Source organism: Stigmatopora nigra, chromosome 2 (genome assembly GCF_051989575.1).
Source record: "Stigmatopora nigra isolate UIUO_SnigA chromosome 2, RoL_Snig_1.1, whole genome shotgun sequence".
Classification (NCBI taxonomy): domain Eukaryota; kingdom Metazoa; phylum Chordata; class Actinopteri; order Syngnathiformes; family Syngnathidae; genus Stigmatopora; species Stigmatopora nigra.
The window spans coordinates 13,848,965-13,872,927 of NC_135509.1; the positions used below are offsets into that span (position 1 = coordinate 13,848,965).

Sequence of the window (23,963 nt, forward strand, 5' to 3'; positions counted from 1 at the left end):
CAGTTGCCATGCCAACACTCTAAACTATAGGACAGTAGAATTTAATCTTCTCATGACACCATGTAGGCAAAAAGCATAATATCTTGAGTGAGCATGTCATTACAACCTAAAATACCACCTTCTAATTAAATGAAACTATTTATCAGTTTTCTGGAAAAATTGACAAAATGTTGCAAGTGTTAAGTTTGATGGCAATGGAAATAGTAAAATGTGGACTTTTTGTGTGTAGAATTAAACTACAAGCCTCATGTTCTTTTCAAATGTGTTTATGACTTCTTCATGGAAATATTTTTAAGGATAGTCAGAAAGGTTGGATTTGATAAGGAGTTTTTCAGTTCAACATTTGTTCAGCAGGTGTGCTTACTTCATTCTGAAAATCATAAAACTTTCCAAAGCTTATTTACAAGTTCAGAGTTTGAAATTGAAGACACAATGAACATTTGGATGGGGAAAAACACCCTAAGAATTCATGAAAAGCTTACTCACTTTGCAAGCCAGAAAAATGTAAACATTTTTTGACTATTGTGTTGAATTGTTTGAATTTGTTCATTAATTTTGAATGGCAGCTAAACTGTTGCTTGTATAGCACTATTTATTTTGACCTCCTTTGTAAAATATCTAAACTTAATGTTGATAGTAATAGGAAAGTTGCTAGTGAGTGAGTAAAAAAGTGAGGGTGAAGGTGCAACATGCCAAACCATTAAATTGGGGTATACATGCACCCTCTGCAGGTCAATGTACCACTTGCAGGGTAATTCAGGTGCCTGACCAAATGGTAGGAATAAAGGGGAAGTTAAGTGTATGGCCAATGGGGAGGGTCACACTATTGGGGACAAATGACATCCGTTGGGATATGACACTTCCTGGAATTGTCAGCAGTTCCTAACATCTATGCCTTGTGGCCATTTTTTCCCATTGAACGTACATTATATTACACATAAAAAGGCAAGATACAAACAACACAATTACCATTCATACAATTTAATTCATAAAAATGACTTGACATTTGTATTGCAAAGAATCTGAGTAGGCGGGGGGGTGTTGAATAAGGCCAAAACTCAAATGGATCACAAGGGGGAAAAAGGGGAAGTTTTGGATGTTTTATTTTGGGCAAATGCCAAATTCTAGGAAAGGCCGGCCAGAATGAGAAGGGGGCAAACTTTGGAGTTTCCATGTCTGTAGTTCCACACTTGAAACATGGTAACAATTAAAAAAATAATCTAAAAGGAGCAAATGGATGCTTAAAAATAAAATTCCCTGAGTCTTGGGGTCTATTCATAATAAACATGCATACAAAAATTTCATGTTGTTAAGGGCAACTGGTTTTAAGAGCTGAATCTCCAAAAACATCTTGTGTTAACTTGGTGGTGAGTCACCAATTTAATGTCACCCAATTTCCAAGTCTTAAGACCCTTAGGCCAGCAATGAACAAAGCAAATATTCAGTCTTTAATTCACTTTTAAGAATACAAGTATTTGTGTAAATCAGTAGTTACATGACTAAGACCTGAATAGAAAAAAAAGTGCAGACTTTAAGGCACTCATGCACTTGGCTCCCCTACCTCAGCATGGATGCTGTCTTGACTTTGGCGCCTTTACTTTTTTTTGCATTCCACGGAACAGTAGAGTTTGTCCTGGGCCGCCATAAAGCGCTGGCCTATTAGAACTTTGGCACAGCCCGAGCACTTGAAACACTGTGGCGCCGCGTGCCAGTGATACGCACCGTATGACACACGCTGAGCCTCGGGGTCCACTGCTTCTCCGCATCCTGAGCATTTCTGTGGGTGTGAAAGACAGTGGAAGTTTTCCACATAAAAAACAAGAAATGGCTTTCCAGACCTTTACAGCTTTATTGAGCAAGTGGCTATTTTTGGTGATTAAAAGACATATTAGCAATTATTACAATTAGTTTATGTAAAGAAAAGGTCTGCCTTAACTGTATTTTTAAATTAATAGTATCACTATAGTTACGTTTTAAATGAATTCAATGTTAATAAGATATTAGATGGTCAGGTGGGTCACATAAAGCATCATATTGCTCAGGTGCACACATCTTGCTTGTTTATCAGGCATAGCATATCTTACCACAGCATAATTTGTCATGTAGCAGGGTGTGCAGACAGGCTTGTCTTGCTCCATCACATATGTCTCTCCTGCCAGGACCAAGTCACAGTCGAAGCAGCAGAAGTGTTTCAGGTGCCAGTTTTGGCTCTCAGCCTGAGTATACTCATTACTGAAGATAAGCTATGGATGCAGAAACGTACATTATCATTACCATGGTTTTGAATGCAAAGAAAATTTGAGCAAGAAGATGAGAAAGCAACAATGAGTAACTCAAAAATCTTTGCATTCACAATTCTCTTAAACCCAGAGTTCAGTTACTCCTAAAATATGAACAAAATCGTATAGTCAATATTACACGAGAGAAAAATTTGTACTGTAATTCATCTTACCTCATCGCAGCCGGCACAACGTGGCTTCTCGCTGTCGCCATAGTGGCGTCCGCAGTAGAGTTTTCCACGTTTCCAGAAGTAAATCATGTCTACTAGGAGTTCATCGCAGGTGCAACACACAAAGCAGGCCGGGTGCCACAACTTGTCGTAGCCGGCCCGCTCTGCATACACGGCCGGGTCTCCAACACGCATGGGCTGATCGCAGCGGCAACATGACTGCAGGGAAGGAGATAGTTACATTTTGGGGGTCAGTGACCTTTTTATGTAGAAGCAATTGGCAACGCTTTTACATTTAATCCCGAAATAACGTCAATCAAGAAGAGCGGCATAAGAACAACAATGACATTTTCCCTTTCTTCCTTACATGCTTCTGTTGGTTGCCTTCCTATGTGGAAAAGGCTGATCTACAGAAGCATTGAAATGAAGCTCAAGATTCAATAGTATAAACTGTCACCGTCTAGTGTCCAACTATAGAACTACAGTTACCAAACTTGCAATACTTGGAACTGTTTCATGCAGAAGATCCTGGTTGAATAGTAATAGTGGTTAATGTTTGTATTATTGTGAAATAGCAAAAATGGTGTCATGAAAGACTCAGTATAGTCCATGACTTTGACACACCCTCTCTATTGACAGCTAATCAGACAAAGAGTTGAAATTAAAAATGGAAAACTTTGAGGTATGATCATGCAATAATGCTGTGCAAAACACTTATGTTAATAATATTGATTACTTTAACACAATAAGAACATAAAGTGAAAATCCTTACAAAATTTTGTTGCGGAGCTCCTGAGGTCCCCATGGCTCCAGTGGTGGATGCGGTACCAACAGCGCCTCCAGCTGGCTTGGATCCAGCCACTCCAGCTTGAGCCTCTGCTCCAGCGCCCCCCTGTAGACTCTTTGTCCCAGACCCGCCGGCTGCGGCCTGCACCATAACCATCTCTTCTGGCAGCATCACGTCACCGACACCCAACGCCTCGTCCTTGTATTTGCGCACAAACTGTTGCATTTTCTTGACTTCTGCTGGGCTCAGCTCGTGACACTTAGCTGGATCTTGGTCGTGCTCGGGCAACTGGCGTGCCATCTGCTGCCGGCGGTATACGGCACCCTCCGTGCCCACCACGGGCCGCTTCTCAGGCGGGAGCAGCTCAATGTAACGTACAGCCTGTGAGGAAGAGAGGCAAACAAACAAAAAATGTACCAATCGCTTGAAAGCAGGGGGAAAATATTTGGCTGAGAGATACGAACGGAGACAAAACAACCAGTATTGATTATTATCACTTTCACCCACCCAGCAAACTTACCACATATTTATTGGCAACAGGAGGGGCCCACTCATACGTGACCGATTTAAGAGGTGTGTCTTTGCTGACCGGCACTACGTTGGCGGTGTTGGAAATGACGGAAACGCTCGCCGTGTTTGCTTTGACGGGCGCGGGGCAAGCAGGCTTTGCCCGGACCTGGGTGCCAGAAATCCCTGTATTTCCTGAGACTGACTTGATGTCACCAGGTATTGTGCCCCCTGAGGTCTTATCTCCTGAAGCTGCTTTGAGGCCTCCAACCGTTTTAACTCCTGAGCCCGCAACGGGTGGGACAGAACCCACATTGGCAGTAGGAAAATAAGGTGCAGCTTCAACAGCGGTGGCTGGCAACACCGTGTGAGCCGTAGCAGGGCCGCCCAGTGTAATAGTGATGGCATTGCCCCGGTACACAGGGACACCATCTGTCTTCAGTTTTGCGATAAGGCCAGTGTACTTGGTGTCCTCAAAGAGCTTCCCCACCTGCAAGGTTATTCAGAAACAGTAAGATCATTGAAAAGTAGTTATTCAAACAAACAAAAAAGTACATTTTAATTCCGGTATGATTAGGTCATGTCTGTAAGAAATGTATGTTTGAGCATGTTTTTGTTTTTCATGCACACTAAAACCTGCTACTTTTGGTCAAAGATAGTAAGTTTATCTTATTCTAGCAAAAGGGAAACATTTTCAGGAGATGCTGACCTTTTTGTTCTCCTCTGAGTTCATCTGCACATTGTGCTCTGCAAGTCCACATTTGCAGTTACGACAGATTTTTCTGCAATACAACAACAGATATGTTTTAATGGGCAGGCAAAATTCATCCACATGATTTAATTTTAAGACTCGTCACAAATTTAGACAAAACTCACTATTTTGGAAAAATTTGTTTATGATTGTCATAATACGTATACATGAGGGAACACATTCATCATTACAATCGAAGAGAGGCTTTGTGCAGAAGCGCACGTATGCTTTTGGAAATTTCAATCTGCTATGTGGCGATATCAGTCTAGTGTTTCCAATTAAGCAAGTCTTCAGTCCACACTTTTATCCGAAGCTGATGATCCGAGGCTAAACACATGCTGGGAATTTGATGGAATTCGGCAGTGAGTCATTGTGTGAGTCCATGTGTTGTGTTCAATGAAGCAGGCTTGTCAATTGTTCATAAACTTCACTTGTTCTTCAACAAGAAGGATTTGCTCAACAACAAAAGTATGGATCATATTTCCTTTCTTTTTATATTTGCCCCTTTCTTTTATTCTCTTATTGTGAGTCAATGTATAGTAAAAAAATATTTGACTTTAGGTTAGATGTATTAGTGTTTTTTTTAATTATTTAGGGTTTACCAGTTAGCAGGGTTATGAAAAAACAACATAACAGTTTGACAGCCTAAATTTGTGTAATTCATGTAAAGGTGTTTGTCCCAAATTCGACATCCACTGTATCAAAAAGGTAGTGCACAAATAACCAAAATTTCTCTCTATAAGTAATAGTAAACATTCCTGGTCCTGTTCAGCCTTGGTGGGAATCTCACCTCCAAAAATGAAGCTCAAAGCCCTCACACTTGTCTTTACACTTAAGGCAAGCAGCACCTGCACCGAACTCATGCCCAAGTGTCATCTGAAAAACAAAAATAACAAGAACAAGACACTTCATTATGTGCATACAGAACCCCATGCAACATTCTTTCATGACCATATATGGTCAACAAGTCTGTTGGTGACTCACCCCTGGTTCCTCAATAAAAGTGACTCATGGAGCTTCTTAATGTGTGTCATGTCTTTCTTTTCAAACACACTTTAGTTCAGAAAATGTAAAGTCAAGTAACTGTCCCTAATGTTGTGACCATAAGGACACATTGATTATCTGGATGACCTAATTCAATGTGAAAATGTACTTTTTTATGCGGTTTTGTTATTCATTTTTCTGACTACACAATGAGCGAAAACAACTGTGTGGCTGAGCATTCAGCATTTGGGGATTAAATGGAGATTCCTTACAAGCCTGTCTGGGTCAACCGGGAGCTCATGAGTTAATTTATGCGTCTGTAAACATATTAATAGCTTAAAAGGGTCCGACTACTGAATATTTGGTTTTGGTTAGCAACATGAAAAAAGAGGTTGTGTCTATTCAGACCCATTAAAACGTGGCACTGTCTGATGAAATATTAAAATATAAAATAACAGTGCTACCATGACTCAATAAATGTGTTATCACAAAATCATAGTGGGCAGCCCGGCGGATGAGTGGTTAGCGAGTCGGCCACATAGTGCTGACGTCCTGGGTTCAAATCAGTCCACCTATGTGGGTTTCCTTTGGGTACTCTGGTTTCCTCCCACATTCCACAACATGCATGGTAGGCTTATTGACAATATAAATTGCCCCTAGGTATGGGTGTGAGTGTGCATGGTTATCCATTTCACTGGCCACCAATTCAGGTTGTCCCCGCCCTCTGCCCCGGAGTCAGTGGGGATAGGCTACAGCACCCCCCGCGACTCTAATAAGGATAAAGCGGTTCAAAAAATGAATGAATGAATAAATGAAAGATGATATCTTAAATTTCCCCTGTATGAAATCAGGAATATTCAATGAACAATATCGTGTGTGTTTATTATATCGCAAATGTCTTTTGTTGTAGATAACCAGAATCATAATTATTGACCATATACAATAGCACATATAGTAAGTAACTTGTCACATTATAGAACCCCCAACACCAAACAAGCCATCATAACAAGAACATTAATGACATAATTACAGAGAATCGATCAATCATGTAATGATGAAAGTAGTGCAAAAGTGGGTTGCAGTGCCCGTTGTAGAAGTGATGTTGATAACTATTTTGAATAACTTTTTTGGAAGGTAGTTTTTCTCAGTCGATGAGGACTACCTGGACTGTTACACTCGCACACCTTAGCAGGGCGTTCACTCACCTTCTTCACTTCCTTCTCGATCTCCATGTTCACTTCTCTTGTCTGCGAAAAAGTCAGTGAAAAAAATGTGGACGTGCCAGGAGATCTGCTACAAGTTAACCGCAAAGGAAACAAAATGAGCCAAACCCAGGTCGATGAAACAGGCGAATTTCACACTTTCGGTTTTGGATGCCAGGGGCTACAAACATGCATTGATTTTCACCCTAAGAGTCATCACTTCCGGTATAATACGCTATAAAACGAGACATTTTTTTACAACGAGTGATTCGGCATTATGTGTTGTTTTACATTGTTGAATGATACAATAAGTTAATACATATTTTACAAACTGAAAATAAAATATAATAACCAGTTTGCCAACGTTTACATCACTTTGAGTCTAGAAGTTTATTTTATTTTGAAAGTCAACAAGCCATATGTCAAAAATTAATTTTCAAAACTAACTACGCAGTCCGTTCAACTCATTCATTTTTCACGTCCAGAACGGTGATGACAGATGTTTTGTTTAGCTAATAGAATCACGGTATACAAAGTGCAGGACGATAAAACCATTCAATCAAAATGGATTTGAGGTGGGGCTGATGGGGTCTAATCCAAACAAAGGATCGGGACAAAATTTCATTAGCAATTTATTCTTTATTTCTTTTAACCAAAAATGTTCTTTTGTCTTATATTTGTGCCTTTAGCGACAGACCACTACCAATGCAATCAATTGATGCAAAGTTACAGATCAGGAAACAATGTAGTTTCCTGTGAAAACCTCATGCGGCCACACCTTAAATATAATCAGTAAAGTTTCAAATCTTGCCCTTGCATATTTATTTCACACCACATTATCACATTGAGACAACTGTGATATTAATGCATTATTTTATATTTATAAGGTCGTTAATTTTCTAAACAAGGCTAGTGGGTGTGCCAAGCACATTATTATTATATTGTTAATATTATTGTTATCATTATTATTATTAATGTTTACAAGATCTCATGTTAGATCCAATAAAAAGACGAAAAACTGAAGTTGTATTTACTAAGAATATTGAGTTCAAAGCATAAACTGGTTAAATTAAGTTAATTAATCATTGAAAAAAAATTGAAAAGCCAAAAAACTGGTTGAGTTAAAATTTCAAGTTCAAGATTTTGTGTTTGTTATGATGTATAACTGATGTTGAGCGGGATTCTTGAATTCTGTCACGATGAGGTTTAATGCCCTGTGGGCCTGTAATTGTGTGTATTTCTTTAAAAAAGAATAGTGTATAATCCACCATGTGGTGTATTTAAAGACATCAGGTTCTTTGCATGGTGCCAAAGAATGGAGCGCAGCTGTATCTTCTGAAAAGAATGGAGGAGATGGAACAGTATGGGGTGAGGCAGTGTCCTTTAACAGGAACATAAAACCACACAGATTCTATGGTACATATAGATAAGGTCGTGTGGGCGTGTACTTGTGTGTTTCTCAGGTGGACTTCTGGAGCAAGGCAGGTGAAGTGAACGCTCACGTGGACATCAGAGTGCCCCCAGAAAGTTTGGAAGTTGTCACACGTTTCCTGGAAAGCAACAACATTAAATTCTCAGTCATTATTGAAGACCTGCAGGTCACATAGCCTGATTAGTCTCTTGTTTGTTCATTAGTAGGAAATTAGTCATTTGGATTCATGCCTGTTAAGTGCTTCTTTGGTGTTACTCTTTTTTTTACTTTTACAATAACTTCCCTGTTTGTTAAAGGTTAGTAGGTAAGTTTTCGTGAGTTTAGTTCAACTGATCGTTATTTGTGGAATTTTATTTAAGTCATTGCTTTAGGAGATCTTGTGTTGCACCCCTGAATTCTGGGCAATGTATTTTCCTTTAAAAGACAGGGGGAAATAATCAGACAGGTCAGTTGTTGTTATCTTCAAGCCAACCTTTAGTGATATCATCAAATCAATTCACACAAAAACACAATATACAATAACACCTAAATATATTAACAACCCGTTATAATCCAAAATATATGCCCTGTAATATAATGCATTTTCAAACCTACTATTCATTTAAGATTAAATTCATCTCGTACTTGGGTAATTCACTTTTTTGCAGTAGTAGGAAGATGAAAATACAGAAGCAGGAAAATACATTGTAGACTGAAATAAAATAGACTAACATTCAGACATTTTTTGTTGTTGAAGATCTTATGTGTGTTATTGCTTGATTTTTAGCATCTCTGCTCCTATCTAAAAAAAATATGTAAAAAAGCAGATGGCTATGTAGCAAATAATGCTTAATCATGTCATGCACGCTTCAGAAGTGCACACAGTCACGTGAACACAAGTGAGGGTGTCCAATGAGGTCACGATGATCTTCTGCTGAATTACTCTCTTCACATGCTTCAATTAGTCAGAGTCATGCTGTCTTTAAGAATATAAGCAGTTTGGTGTGTTTACTCAATATTTAAAGTACTCTTTGGTAGTGATCCACCACAAATCCTTCTCTTAATTAAGAATTTTCAACATAATTTCCTATTCATAACATTTATGTTTCTAAATTTGAATTTGAGAAGACCAAAGATTCTTAAACGAGCCAAATTAAAGACCAGACACACTTTCAAAAGAGGTTGTACTTTTATTGTCTCCTACGTTCTATTGCCAGAAGTGTAAAGATTTAGAATCCTGTGACTAGTCTGAATTTTGTCTCAAATTGAACAAAAGCTCTTCATTTTGGGAACATATCCCAGTAATCCAAAGGATGTGGGATGTTATCAGACGCTTTGACCAATAAAGCTATTTAATCAGATTTTGAGAGGAAAATACGGTAGTGGGCTAATTAGAAAATGAAGTTAACAGTAATAGTTTCTTTCTGTCATGTGCTGGTTTGGCAGCATGGGTTCGGGTTAAGCTGTAGTGTATGTTCAGTCCAGTGCATAGTAAAACTAGTATGCAATATACATTATGTGTAAAAAATTGGTTTAAAATGACCTGAACTACATCCCATTAAAGTGGCAGATCTGACCAACCACATTAAATCATGTGTGGACTTGATGTTTATGCTAAAATTCAAACAATGGTTATAGATACGTATATAGAGCATAAGCAGCACACCCAAACCGTAATTTAAGGTTAATTGTTATTGTAATGGGGTGGAATTATTCAGGTAACAAAAAACTGAGAACATTTTTGTTTCAAGATACAAGAAATATCCAAGTTACGAACTGTTAAACAAAATCAAACTTCCTACATCTGGTTGTTTAAAAGAAAGTATTGTCAGGGTAGACTACCTTTCCCATTGGCCAGACATGGGCAGACTACGGCCCGCGGGCCACATCCGGCCCGACGACATTGTCCAAATAATGTTTTTAAGGTTATGGCGACTTACTGTGCTTTGCTCTGATGGAACAAGCCAAAATAACAACAATGACATTTGAGCTGAATGCAGTTGTCACGCTAAATCTAAATACTAACGAGAAGAGTGGAAACTTGACTTCTGAGTATAATTTGTTTCATGATTTAGTAACTCAATTTATATTGTGAAACAGATACAAACTTGGTGAATGGATATTCTGACCTATTTCATCTGTATTCTTCAGAAGGAAGCAATAATTTGTTAGATTTGACTCACTGTTATGCAATTTCAATTTGTTCAAAATTGTCCTCGAATAAAATAAGGCGAAGAAACTGAAGATGTCTTCTGGCTCCAGTGGACACTAGTAAAAGGGTCAGCTGCTGTTACTCTTGTAATTGGCTTCACATGAGCCGTGGGTGCGACTCATTTCAATCCACAAGTCCCATGTTTGGACTTTGATACCTCCTTCTTATGCTGCCCACTCCCACCTCCCTGTCTCGCAGTTAGATCTTCGCTTCTACCGGCTACACTCCATTTATCTCCATCTCATGGGTTCTTCATTTATGCAGGGGTTCTTTTTGTTCCTGACATCCACATGAAGTAAAAATGGCTCCAGAAAGGCAGAGCAATGGTCTCGACAACTATGCCTTTGCAGTGAGTACTTTTATTACATGGGTCTTTAACTATACTTTTTCAGATAATACAATACTAATAATCTATTGTCCAAATGTAGTACAATGTTTCTTTAAGTAAAAGTTCAAACAAAAGAAGATAAATACCTGGTTATAAGGTCCAAATGGAAAATGTAGTCTTTAAAAAGTTGAGCCTGAACATGTTTAGACTTCAAATCAGTAACAAAAGTGCTTTTGGAAATCCGTCCATTCGTTTTCTACAGCGTTTGTCCTCATGAAGGTCACTGTTGAGCAGAACCCAGCTGACTTCAGTTACACCCTCGACTGGTCACCAACCAATCACAGGGTACATAGACAATTAAAGCATACACTACCAATTGGTCTTTTAACTAACCTGATCTGCATGTTTTTAGAATAGAGGTAATAAATTTACCCAAAAATATCTATGATACATGTTTGCATATGAAATTACAATAAGAAATTTTGCCATAGTTGAGCGAATCAAACTGTTCATTACAGACATGTGAGAGACATTTGGTAGGTATTTTAAAACTCAATTATGTTCTATGATTAATCTACTCTAGCAAATAACCAGGAAGGAATTTAAAAACGTTCCTTCTCCTTTTTTTTCTTCTTAGTAGCAGTAAAGCGTGACTTGGTTTGTACAAAAAAAATATCATTTTTTTTCCCTGGCTCACCTAGCAGATTCACACCCTGGGCTCATCTTATATCTAAAACAGTGCATTACTGCTATGTGCTGGAAGTTTTATGTGTAAAATGTTTTTCAAAATCAGAAATTTACAGGTTAAGGTGATGGGTAAACTCCTCATTATAATTGATTGTTGATTGAATTTGAACTTAAGTATAACAATAGAAATACATTTGTTAAATACTACATACGTACGTATGAATACGGCATTCCAGATGTTCATTATGTTTTTGTCGATATCCAAGCTTGAAGGACGGTTCTGTGAACTCCCTGAAACAAAACAAAAAGAAGACGTTAATACTCCAATGGAAGAAGAGTGCAGCAAATTGGTTTACTGCGTGACAGATGTACCACCTTGGTACTTATGTATCCTTCTTGGTATACAGGTATGTCAACAAATACAATCTTTTGTTCCACATTGGGAAGTTATTTCCTATTCATATCCCTATGCTATCTATTTGTTAATAATCCTATCTTAAAGGAGCCATGTGTAAGAAATGCATTCATAAAATTAAAATAATAAGTAATAACTCTTAGACATTTAAAAATTCTTGAATAGTTCTCAATGGTAAAGCCTGTTTTTTCCCGCCCCAATTTTAAAGTCAAATTTCAGTCAATGAGAGTTGTTATTGTATTGATTCTGTGTTACTACAAATGTTGCATCCAAGTTGCCAGATCTTGATAATCTATAAGCGACTTAAACTAAGGCTGGTTTACATTACAGTACAGGAAAAATTAAATAAATAAAAAATACAAAAACTTCTATTTGTAGTACATTTGCTTATGAACCAATTTACGCAAGGTCTTTTTTAGAAACCCTTATATTTGAAGACTGTAGCATGTAGTAATGTATTTTATTGGTATGCAATAGGCTTACTGTAGGTTGTAGAATACACTTTCCGTACGTTTACATGAGCATTGTGTTACTCTCTTTTCTAATTGAAATGACACAAAGGACTCGTCACTTGCCACTGGATGTTTTTTTTTGCCGCAGCTTGAGTCTCCGTTTCTTACCTGCCTACCCAAAGGACAAAAGTGTGTTGTGTTAAATGACTGCAATATAGCTCCTTCAACATGAAAAAAATGGCATGACAATGAACAGATTTTGTCACATGAGTTGTCATGTCACTTGATATCGTCTCTTTGGTTTGTTGTATGTGAACCAAATGCCAGAATTTGCTTCAGTCACAGTCGAGATGCGCCTGTGTTGTGCATTCGACAAACATTCCCATGAAGAAATCTGCAAAAAATATGAGCAATTTTTATTTCTACTCAGCTGCTATCACATTGTCAAAATATCAATAACATGCTTTTAGATTACATCATATTTCAAGTGTCCAACTTAGTCCACTGTACATCTCGTTTGCTCAGCACTGCTTGACAGCATTCGGAGGTATAATTGCGATCCCATTGATCCTTTCACAAGGCCTGTGCCTCCAACATGACGGCCTGTCGCAGAGTCAACTCATCAGCACCATCTTTTTTGTGTCTGGTATCTGCACTCTGCTGCAAGTCACTTTTGGTATTAGGTAAGTAGGTCTGACATGGTTTTGCTATGTATGAACTTTGAGAACATTTTGGTGCAGATGAAGTGAACCAGTTTCCCTTCATGGGGTTTACTGTCTTAACCTATTACAAATACTAATCCCAATGTAAATACACAATCTAAGACGACCTATTTAAACAAGCGATTGTTCAAGGAGCCTAAATTATCTTGACCCAGTAGATGTGTTCTGTTTGGCTCAGAGAAAAATAGCAGCCAATCAGAATATACTGTAATTTAACTGCATATTAAAATGGGATAGTGCCACTTCAAATGGATTGAATGTCTACCAGTGATGAAATAATTACATGTTTTGTTTTGCAATGTAATTTTTCGCTTGATTAATATGATGCAAGCATTTGTTTTTGATTCTTGGAGAGATATAAAGTCCAAGTTTTGTAATTGTGAATCAATACATGTCACATTCTACTCTTGAATTATGGTGTCAGAGCAGGATTAGGGAAAGAATTTCCAATTTGGTACCAATGGAATTTTGTTTTCACTAAACCCCCATTCCACTAAGTCAGGTTGACGCATGTTTATTTGTTTTCTCGCAAAGTCGTGGGGACATACGGCCTTTCTGGTCTTTTCCTAATAGTTTTGAGTTCATTTCTTCTAAAGGTTGATAAATGTAGTTAAGCGAGAGGATCTTGTGATTATAATTCAATTTTGTGTAACAAGAAAATAGTGTTAACAAAAACGATTTTGACATGAATCACATGGTTTATTGTGATCAATTTTCTCTCCTGGCTTGCAGACTTCCAATTCTCCAAGGTGGGACGTTCACATTGCTGGCACCATCCATGGCGATGTTATCCATGCCAGAGTGGACTTGTCCTGCTTGGACAAAGAATGCTACCCTGGTCAACACGTCTTCTAGTGAATTCATAGAAGTCTGGCAGACTCGAATGAGAGCGGTAATTCAACTATGGCTACAAATCAACCAAATCCGTCACAAAGTGATGACAATTTTGGCACAATTAAACTGCTATTTGTTTATTATAAGAAGGTTTTGAAATTCTCAATGTTCAATTGGCCAGTATTTTAAGAATGAACCAAAAGAATGAAAATTCCTGATACTATTCCCATTTTTGTCTCTTTAGGTCCAAGGCTCCATAATGGTGGGCTCACTTTTGCAGGTGTTTATCGGTTTCTCTGGTCTCATTGGGATCTTCATGCGTTTCATTGGGCCACTTACCATTGCTCCCACCATCTCTCTTATTGGACTTTCTCTTTTTGACTCTGCTGGCGACAGTGCAGGGAACCATTGGGGAATTTCCACTTTGTAAGTGATTTGATAAAAAAAAGTCACTTTTGGATTTCTGATAATCTCGGGCTTTGAGTTCTATATTTAATTCAATATCATTGTTTGCCTTGAAAAAGAATAGCTGGGGTTGTTATTGAAATGAGTTTACACTTTAATGCATTTGTGTCAAAACACCCTGCTTGTACAAGGGCTAAATCTTTTTACATACTTCAGCTGTCAATGGAAGTGAGTTGTAAACCCTTAATCGCTCTAGAAGCATGGCAGGAAATCCTATTAAAGGTCCAAGGACCAAAACTTGCTTTGGTAGCAGTATTTATACAGTAAATATTGCAAACTGCTGATCAACTATGTATCCATTCATGTCATGAATTGTGTCTTTTGTTTCTGCAGAACCACTGTGCTCATCATCATTTTCTCCCAGTATCTTCGTCACATTCCTGTGCCATTCCCAACGTACAGCAAGGATAAAAAACTCAAGTTCAGTCCTGTGTACATCTTCCAGATTCTACCTGTATGTGATTTATTTTCTATTTTGTCATCTTATTTCTGTTGTTCAACTAGCTGTACTATAAATTTGCTAATTCTGCAATGACATCATTATTAAGTATAGTATTACACCTTGGTTGTTGTTCACCAATTGGACGCCATTGAAGGTAGAGGATGTCTAAATCATTTGCCCCTTTTCATTTATATATTTACACTACTGAAACAAACAAGTAAGTAACCAGCTCCATCTAATCTTAAAACAGTGAAGGCCAACAGAATCTTGGCTTGATTTAAGCTTCTTGTGCAGACTGTGTTCCATTATATTTTCATAATTTGGTGCTGGCCATTAAAACCGGGGCAGGTTGGCTCACGGTTTGGACAACAGTGCTATTTAAGATACATTGTCAATCACTGAAATAAGAAAACCTCACATTACTGTACTTGTTCGAAGCTTTTCACACACATTTGATTGTCTCGTCAGGTTCTGCTGGGAATCTCCTTGTCATGGTTGCTGTGTTATCTTCTAACAACCTTTAGTGTCCTTCCGTCTGAACCAAACCAATATGGCTACTTGGCTCGTACTGATCTAAAGGGAGACGTCGTGAGTCAAGCTCCTTGGATCACATTCCCATATCCTGGTAAGAAATTAATACAGGGTTCCATACCTTAATTAAAAGATGAAATTTGCAGGCTGTGAACCCCGACCTCTTTTCAACAGGTCAATGGGGGCTGCCTACTGTTAGTGTGGCAGGCGTACTTGGCATTTTTGCTGGTGTAATTTCATCCATGATTGAGTCTGTTGGAGATTACCATGCATGTGCCAGGCTGTCGGGAGCCCCGCCTCCACCGAAACACGCAATCAATCGGGGGATTGGCATCGAGGGGTTAGGCTGTTTGCTGGCTGGAGCCTGGGGGACAGGAAATGGTACCACATCATACAGTGAGAATGTGGGGGCCCTTGGCATCACAAAGGTGGGACCTGTAAAATGGAATAAAATTAGTGGCATGGAAGAAATGTTCATAGCATGCATTCCTCCTCTTTATACTGTACAGGTTGGCAGTCGTATGGTGATTGTTGCCGGGGGGATCTTCATGGTCATCATGGGTGTGTTTGGGAAAGTAGGAGCCATCTTTGCTACCATCCCGTCGCCAGTCATAGGAGGGATGTTCATGGTTATGTTTGGGGTCATAGCCGCAGCAGGAATTTCAAATCTTCAAGTAAGCTCTCCGCATCACCGCCCTTTTTTAATATCATTCTGCAAAAGGGCAACAAAAAACTTTTTAACAAGTATTTTGATAACTCTTGACTTTATAGTGATTAGGGTTTAATCATTTGATCACAATCTTTAAAAGTTTTTTCCCCTTTTGTTCTTTTTTTTTTTAGTATTCTGATCTGAACTCATCTCGCAACATCTTCGTTTTTGGCTTTGCCATGTTTTCGGGTCTGGTCATACCTAACTGGATAGTAAAGAATCCTACAGCTATTTCTACAGGTAGAAGGTTCTTAACTCAAGTACACATGGCTACAAGTCACGTATGTTGTATGACTGTGCTGTACAGGTGTTGATGCGGTCGACCAAGTGCTGCAGGTTCTTCTCACAACTAGCATGTTTGTGGGTGGATTCTTCGGTTTCTTGCTAGACAACACAATTCCAGGTGATTTTCTTTCACATTTTGAAGATTTCTCTGCATGGTTTCAGACTAAGAGATGCTATTGAATCAAATGATTGAGTAAAAGGTTTTACTTGTTATTCCGTGCACAATTGATGTCATAAATGTGTAACAGGCACAAAACAGGAACGAGGCATCCTGGCCTGGAACAAAGCTCACGAGGATAATGCAATTAATACACTGGAGAGTGCGGAAGTCTACAATCTTCCCTTTGGCCTCAATTCTTACTTGGCTTCTTTGTCATGGAGCCGGTACCTTCCATTCTGCCCCCCTGCTATGCCCAAAAACCTCAAAGGACGTGGTGAAGACAATGTCACTCCAACGAAAGTGCCCGGGCATCCAGAACCTTCACAGATTATAGTTGGGGTCGCACTTTAAATTATGAACTCAGGTCGACATCCCATTTATGGGATTTTTATTTCTACTTGTGCACTGTGTAATGAGAGTCACTTAAATTTGAACTGTGAAAAATATATGCTGTTTTGCTTAAGAGAATTCTTAGATTGAAGTTACATTCAATTGCTTATCCATATGTGGGATTGTATTAATATATACATATTTAATCTTGTCCAAACACAGATTTATCAGATTACATTAGTAGCATTTATTTACCAACATTTTTGTATTTGATGATTTATTTGCGATGTACCTGTAAATAAAAGCTGTGTATAATGTTTTATTTACCATTTGAAACTTAAATAGGCGGTACGGTGGAAGAGTGATGATTATCACGTCTGCTTCACTGTTCCTTCCTGTGTGGGTTTTCTTAAGGTACTCCATTTCCTCCCATTTCCCCAAAAACATGCATGGTAGGCTGGTCGAACATTCCAAATTGTCCCAAGAGAAATTAGTGTGAGCATGAAGGCTTATTTGTCTCACTGTGTCCTGCGATTGCCTGGAAACCAATTCAGGGTGTTTACTGCTTGCAGCTGCTCATAGGGCCGAGATCAGAAAATATTTGGTTGTAACTTGTTAGCTGGCCGCTAGAGAGCGCAACGTAACCACACTCTAGTGCTGGGGTTGGCAAACTATTCCACGAAGGGCAATAGACGGTGCAGGTTTTCATTCCAACCCATAAAGAGGGCACCTTTTCACCAATCTGGTGTCTTACACGTGCAATCAGTGGATTGCAGTCAGGTGCTTCTTGTTTTCTGCAGAAATCTCATTGGTTAAACTGTCTGTGTTACCCACACTGGCCCGCAAGGACCAGATTGTCCATCCCTGCTCTGGTGCCAATTATAATTGGATACCAAGATTTCTTTCTATTCATTGAAGACCGCCTGATGTCGTTTGAACAGTATATTGATCACAAACGTGTTTGATGGGGTTAAAGTTTGGGCCCCATTAAAAAGACAAACGATAAAAAAATAGCGGTTTCAAGAATCCATTCACGTTGGCCAGGGTTTTGTCTGTTATAGATTTGGGGCACTGTAATTCGGTGTCCTGAAAAGAGGTTACCAAAAGATGAATTATGGCTGCGTCCAAAAGGAAAGTAAAAATTAAGAGTGTGCAAAAGGAAAGTCAAATGGCATGATTATTGAATGTTTATAGCTTGGAAAGTAATGGTGGCCACTAAATTATACATTCATGTTTCTATGCAAATATCCTTACATATTACGAATGACATAACAGTGTGTACACTATGTGAGGTCAAAGTCATTGCAAGTTCACTTTTTGTTCTAATGTAGAAAAAAAAAGGATGCTAATGTGATCTTTGACCTCAGACATTCTGCCAATTTGGGCTCAATGTCCTTTTAAATCATCTGTGAAATACAAATGAATTGATCATTTTCACAGATGTGCAATTGGCAGTGGCGCTTGAGTCAAGATGGCGATGTACTGAATATGTCATGCCACATTAGGAAATTGGACTGAAATATTCCACTGACGCGCATCGAAAGTGCTGTTTTACGCACCGTGTGATGAGGTGACCCTCCAGTACTGATAATTTATGGCAATGTCATTGCGGAAATTACACATCTTTAAAGTGGGTCTCCAATGACAACAAACACAGAAAGAGTAACAAGTAATATGGTTCCATTTTATGTCCCTTTTTAATTTATTTTATTTTTTACGCCACACAAGCTCTGGACTGTTTACCAGTTGAGCACATTCACATTCATGGAGAACGCATTTGCATTGAATTAAGTATGTCTGATTGCCTAACACATATTTTGGACATGGCAGGAACCACTAAAGGAAGAAGCTTTAAAAGCCACAAATGGGCCGAGCTGAGATGGGAACCCAAACCTCAAAACTGTGACACAAAGTTACCACTTTTCACTGTGCTGCCAATGGACCACACTCCAAATACATTAAGAGCCCTCAGAGGAGGCAGCAATGAAGTCACAGTGGTTTGAGGAGAAAAAAAACTACCCTCCAAGGACTCAACCTCAAACAGAAGCACCACCCAACAACTGAATACTTAAACCATTTTAAAATACATTTTCAAAACTGTTCTTTTAAGAGCAGACAGGTTCTTGCTTTGAATATAATTTCTAAAAAAATCCAAAACATAAAAGCATACAATTAGTAGATGATTTCAAGGTTTGGACAAAGACACAATCATGTGTGAAAGCACTGTTGTGAGAATAGAATTTGTACAGAAGGATCATTCCCCTCTCACACGCGATGTAGTAGTTTACAAAAAGACATTGGAAGACCGTCTGGATTGACGATGCCTCCATTCTGTGGGCTGACCTCAAATTTGGTCTGCACTAAAACCAGTGTTTGGTTGTGTTTTTGCGAGCAGGTATTTAGCTCTTCCTGAAAATGGCTATCTTAAGTGGCACACCACCAGATTCGTGGCTCCGGCATGTAAGTGGCGTTCCCGCCTTCTCACTCAGACCAGATGTGCAAGGATGCTTTTTTCCCCCAAAAAAGATTGCAACTGGAGCACATGAAAACAATTACAAAATGCACATCTATTTTAAGAGAAAGCAACACTTGATTATAGCAAACGAGACAGTCTGCAGTCATGGCCAATCAGAAACCAGAAGTCAAAGTCAGGAAAGCACCCGGCAAAGGATTAGCAGTGTTAACCAAAGTATTTCTGACATGACAGCAATGCCCAATTTGTTTTAATAACAATATGAGTGCATTTTATAATTTCATAAACACAAAAAAACACAAAATATTAGATATCAATGAAGAAATTTCAAGTTATTTTGAACTTGAATATCCGGGTAAATGAGTAATAGCATCAAAGACTGAATGCCAATGTCAAGCAAGAATTCCTGTAACCGTATAAATGATCCATTGAACATTTTTCTTATTTTTCTTCATGATTGTTCATGATTTAAACTGGATCAATTCCCATTTGCTACATGAAATTCAATAGATGTGTTCAAATTGATTGCCATCCCAAGATAATAATGCTCACTTTACACTGACACATCCATAAGTGTATCAATATAATGTGTTTATTATTGTGGTTTCAATTTCACTCCCTTACTTCATGTTCACTGCTATTTATGCTGAACGACATCCAATCCATTTTAACTGCAAAGCCAACCCTCAAAATTAAAACGGATTGGGCGCTGAAACTCATTGCTTCACTGCCAACCAAAATGGATTGGGTCCATCACAATAATATTGTCCAATTATCATCTATCAGACAGAAATAAATAAAAAAAATCCAACAATTATCATGAAAAATGAGATTTCATATTGGAGTTTTCAAGCCCTGCTGATGATGAAGTTGATAAATTGTGTTTATCATGCGGCTAATGCCACCTACTGCTCTACACCACCCTCATTGTGCATCCAAAACCAACAGAAAGTGTGACAGTGGAAAAGCATTAAACCTTTGAGATGGTGAAGAGTCACGAGAGCTTTTCCCCATGATGCACACGGTCAACATCTGGAATACTTCTCCGCGGTAGTGTGCGATGTATCCACATATTTCAAGCTTGCGTTTTTGTGTGAAAAAAGTGAATGTATTTCCACAACATCAGCACAACTGAAATAAAGCTCTCAAGTTGGAGGATTGGAAGCTTCATGTTCTGCGAATATAAATATATATATATATATATATATGTGTGTACACCACAATCTTTTCCCCTCTTGATGGATGCAGATGTGTGGGAATGGAGTGGCAAAACCTCTATTGATTCTTACGAATGAGACCACAGAAGGTACGAGTATATCCATCAATCCATTCATTTTCGATTGTAGAATCAAAAGCAGACCTGTGGGTTGGCAATTCCCCTCATCTCAACCGTTTTTTTGCAAGCTTTTCATCTGCTTTATGTATCTCATTTCTCAGGCACGCATGAGGTAGAGGCATTTTGATAATGAGGATAAAATGAGACGAGCAGAAGCCACAGAGCGAAAATCCCTCGCCTGCTTAGTTCCTTTTTTTCGAGAGATCTATTCCCCTGATGCACCGGATTTTAAGAGCAGCAAACCTGTTGCCTAGGATCTAGTGGCCTCTTTATCATGATGCAGTCAAACTGGCACCAAAGTCAAACAAAGAAAAGACAAGGGCGAAGATATGTCGCTCTATCTCTGTATGAAAAGATATTTTAGCTCATTTTCTTGTTCTTTCCTGTTGACATAATACTATGTAACGCTTTTACATGATGACATCTATGGGAAATCCTAGAGATTCTTTCATGCTATGAATAGATGCTACTTCTTTGCATCGTCATAATTGCTGGTGTGCCCCTTTTATTCATTTGATGGCACAAAGACATGCGTTTTACTTCAGAGAGTATTTTTATATGAAAATCCAGTAAAACGTTTGCGTTTTGATTGCTGCTCAGACATGACAAAGACTCCAATACATGCAGCTAAATGAAGCAACCTATGATCGATGATTCTAAAATTAAGAATTACTGCTTATTTGCATTCCTGTGGTTGGACAAGAGGCTTGTTCTCAAGAGTACAAGCTCAAATGCTAGTGTCAGAAAGAAATGATTTAAGCCCCAGAGAATCTTTTTTTCCTCTAAATGTAAGCCTTGTGGGATTGTATTTAAAAAAAACTGCTACAGTAGGATCATTTAAGTTCAAAATTCCACTGTGCTGTCCATACAAAACTACTCCAAGTATTGTATAGTACATTATAAATTATAAAGATATATAGTAGCATGTGAGTAATGCCTTTTTTTGTCTAAGAAGTTCAAATCTGTACTAACTTTTTACTACATTCAGTGTGACAGTCTACATATGTGCAGAGTCCCACTCACACGGTCATTGTTCAGTTAAAAAAAAATAAAACTTTTTAAAATAGAAAGTAGTCATTATAATCAACAAAGCCTCACAAGCCCAGCCTATTTCCGTATTAGAACAGAAATTGTTGGAACCTTTATGCAGTTATGTTAATTATAACACGTATTGAGTACAACTAGAGTCAATGAATGTTTTTTTTTACAGAAAAAAATTAACAACAGTAGCATAAATGTATCTGCATTTAAATACAGAAAAGGTGTTGAGCACAAAACTTACCAAAATTACAGCTACAAATTAAGGATTTTAAAGGGCTTTGAGAAACTTTTAATGTGTGGAAAGCACTATATAATCACACTATTATGCTAATCTGAGAAAATACTGGTCTTAATCTCATGATAGCCCACAGCTATTTCTTTGCGGGGTCTTTTTCGGTGGTTATTCCCGAAAAACGTTGTAACAAGCCATTCAATCAACCACATAGCGGAACCATTTACCTCACTAAATCCTCCTTCAAACATGCAAACCAATCAAATTACATGTAAAATACACTTATTCTTGCAACACGCTAACATGAAACAAAATGCAAAGATATAAACAACAACATCCCAAAAGATCCTTCTATAATTCACTGTTTAAAAAGGACAGAATGTTCCCCAAGGTCTAGGAATTAAAAAGTGCATTAACTCATGTATGAAGAGAGACAAGAACAAATCAGAACGATGCATTGTAGAGAGAAGCAGCTTATCGTTTGATGAATCATTTTAGACAGATGACGTGGTGCCCATCAAAAATGGAATTAGGTTTTTCATCCTGGCCTGTCACGCGAGAGTCTTCTGCTACTGAGGCTGATCCTGATGTTTCAAAGCTGCTTAGCCAATCAGAATGAAGTCCAGCACGAGCAGAGGACTCACTCATACTTTGTCCAAGTTCACCACATGAACTGTTCAGGATTTAGGGTTTTTTGTTTGATCTCACCGAGGATTAAAGCTTAAAGTTATAGCTGGAAGTTGACTCTATTTTTAAAATATGAACGGTAAGTGCCAGGCCCGGAAAAAGTCTGCAATTTCATACGTATTTCCCGTCCAAAAAGAAAAAAGTGATGTCCAGAATAAGATAAAAACTGTTGGGCCCCACTAAACAGACAAAAATAAATAAATGAATAAATAAAGACAAATTTTAAGTCGTTCTCCATAACCATGATGTCCTTAATGTTGCACCCTTTAGCTCTTGCTCTTTTTTTATTTTATATTTTGAAGAATCTCTACAAAAAAATATGGAAAATCTGTGTGTGTATATATATATACATATTTATACACATTTATACATACACAAAATATCACAATTAAATAACACACTATCACAAACTATTCAAATTGTCATCAATTTTAGAAAACTTGACATCCATGTTCTTTTTTTTTTTTTTTTTTTTAATCACGTGAGGCTTAATGGACCAAATGAGTTTGATACCCCTGGTAAGTAATTTGTTTGTTTGTATTAATTGTATGTCTATCAACGTTAATGGCGGCCAATGAGTTCATGAACGTTACTTTGTGCGCAATCAGGCTTTCCCAACTCGTTTTCTGGCAAGGTTGTCTTTTAAAGAGATTTAATTGACAAGGGTGGTCTTAATTCTTTTGGTCATGTACTTTGTATCATAAATTATGCGTCTATGCACTCATTTTTTTATAAAGTCATGGGACTGTTAATGATTATTATGCGGTCTGGAAAACTTTGGCTCACTTGGCATGATATTGACCATTTGTTTCCATGAAATATATATGTATACTTTCTCTTCCCCACAGAGATTGGATTTGGATTGACATTTATCTATTTATTTGTGCACATTTGTCCTTCTTATCCAAAGCCACATAATCGGTTTACTTAATAATTCTCAATATATTTTAACTGGAACGTAGCAAGGAGGGGTTGTCAGGGGGACTTTGGTAAATAGATTAGGGACTTGTTATCCCAACTGAATAAACATATCTTCTTATTGTTAGTATTTGATGAAGAATTCATTGTTTCAAAGTTGGAAAAAGGTTCTTTCTTGTACGATGCTTCAGAAAAGGAGTGATTTATTAATGTCTGGAGGAATCGGCTTTGAGTTATTTATGGACAATAAAATCAGATGAGAAAAGTTTGAAGTTGCACGTGTGTGTCTGTGTATATTTACCCAGAGGAGCAGGAGGGGCTTGATTTTACTGACAGCTCCTTTAAATCATGTCTGGGTCATCTGAAAAAAGAAATGGTTTGAAAGAAATGTTGATTAAATATGATTAAAACAACAAAACATTTAGAATAAGCAATGGTGGACAACTAAAGTTACTGTAAACTACTGACTGTGTGTTTGAACAGTTAGTTGCATCCCCAATGAATTTTGCTAAACTATCCAAACCGTATATAGTATGGTTCTGATTTGTAATTACCATGAATAAATTCTGCTTCATAGCTTTTTGTGCCATAAATATGTCATTCTTCTTTTACA

At 38.0% G+C, this 23,963-nt stretch overlaps 2 protein-coding genes across 3 annotated transcripts; one reads left to right on the top strand and one right to left on the bottom strand.

Moving 5' to 3' along the window:
• Positions 1 to 1,079: 1,079 nt before the first annotated feature.
• On the bottom strand, positions 1,080 to 6,880 carry LOC144181078 (testin-like). The gene is made up of 8 exons (XM_077709361.1): positions 6,684 to 6,880; positions 5,285 to 5,370; positions 4,453 to 4,525; positions 3,757 to 4,233; positions 3,222 to 3,617; positions 2,453 to 2,668; positions 2,085 to 2,243; positions 1,080 to 1,777 (listed from the first exon to the last, which is right to left on the bottom strand). Exons 1-8 carry the CDS (start codon positions 6,708 to 6,710, stop codon positions 1,595 to 1,597), a joined length of 1,617 nt encoding a protein of 538 aa, XP_077565487.1. The 5' UTR covers positions 6,711 to 6,880; the 3' UTR covers positions 1,080 to 1,594.
• A 3,591-nt stretch (positions 6,881 to 10,471) lies between these two features.
• On the top strand, positions 10,472 to 16,985 carry LOC144182096 (solute carrier family 23 member 1-like). 2 transcript variants are annotated; one of them, XM_077710233.1, is made up of 13 exons: positions 10,495 to 10,652; positions 10,894 to 10,976; positions 11,585 to 11,725; positions 12,711 to 12,868; positions 13,640 to 13,799; positions 13,986 to 14,167; positions 14,540 to 14,660; positions 15,117 to 15,273; positions 15,354 to 15,607; positions 15,689 to 15,853; positions 16,020 to 16,128; positions 16,196 to 16,291; positions 16,422 to 16,985. In XM_077710233.1, exons 2-13 carry the CDS (start codon positions 10,905 to 10,907, stop codon positions 16,682 to 16,684), a joined length of 1,878 nt encoding a protein of 625 aa, XP_077566359.1. In that variant the 5' UTR covers positions 10,495 to 10,652; positions 10,894 to 10,904; the 3' UTR covers positions 16,685 to 16,985. The 2 variants fall into 2 exon arrangements, with proteins under 2 accessions (XP_077566360.1, XP_077566359.1); XM_077710234.1 differs by lacking the exon at positions 10,894 to 10,976 and having other exon boundaries at positions 10,472 to 10,652.
• The last annotated feature ends 6,978 nt before the right edge of the window (positions 16,986 to 23,963 follow it).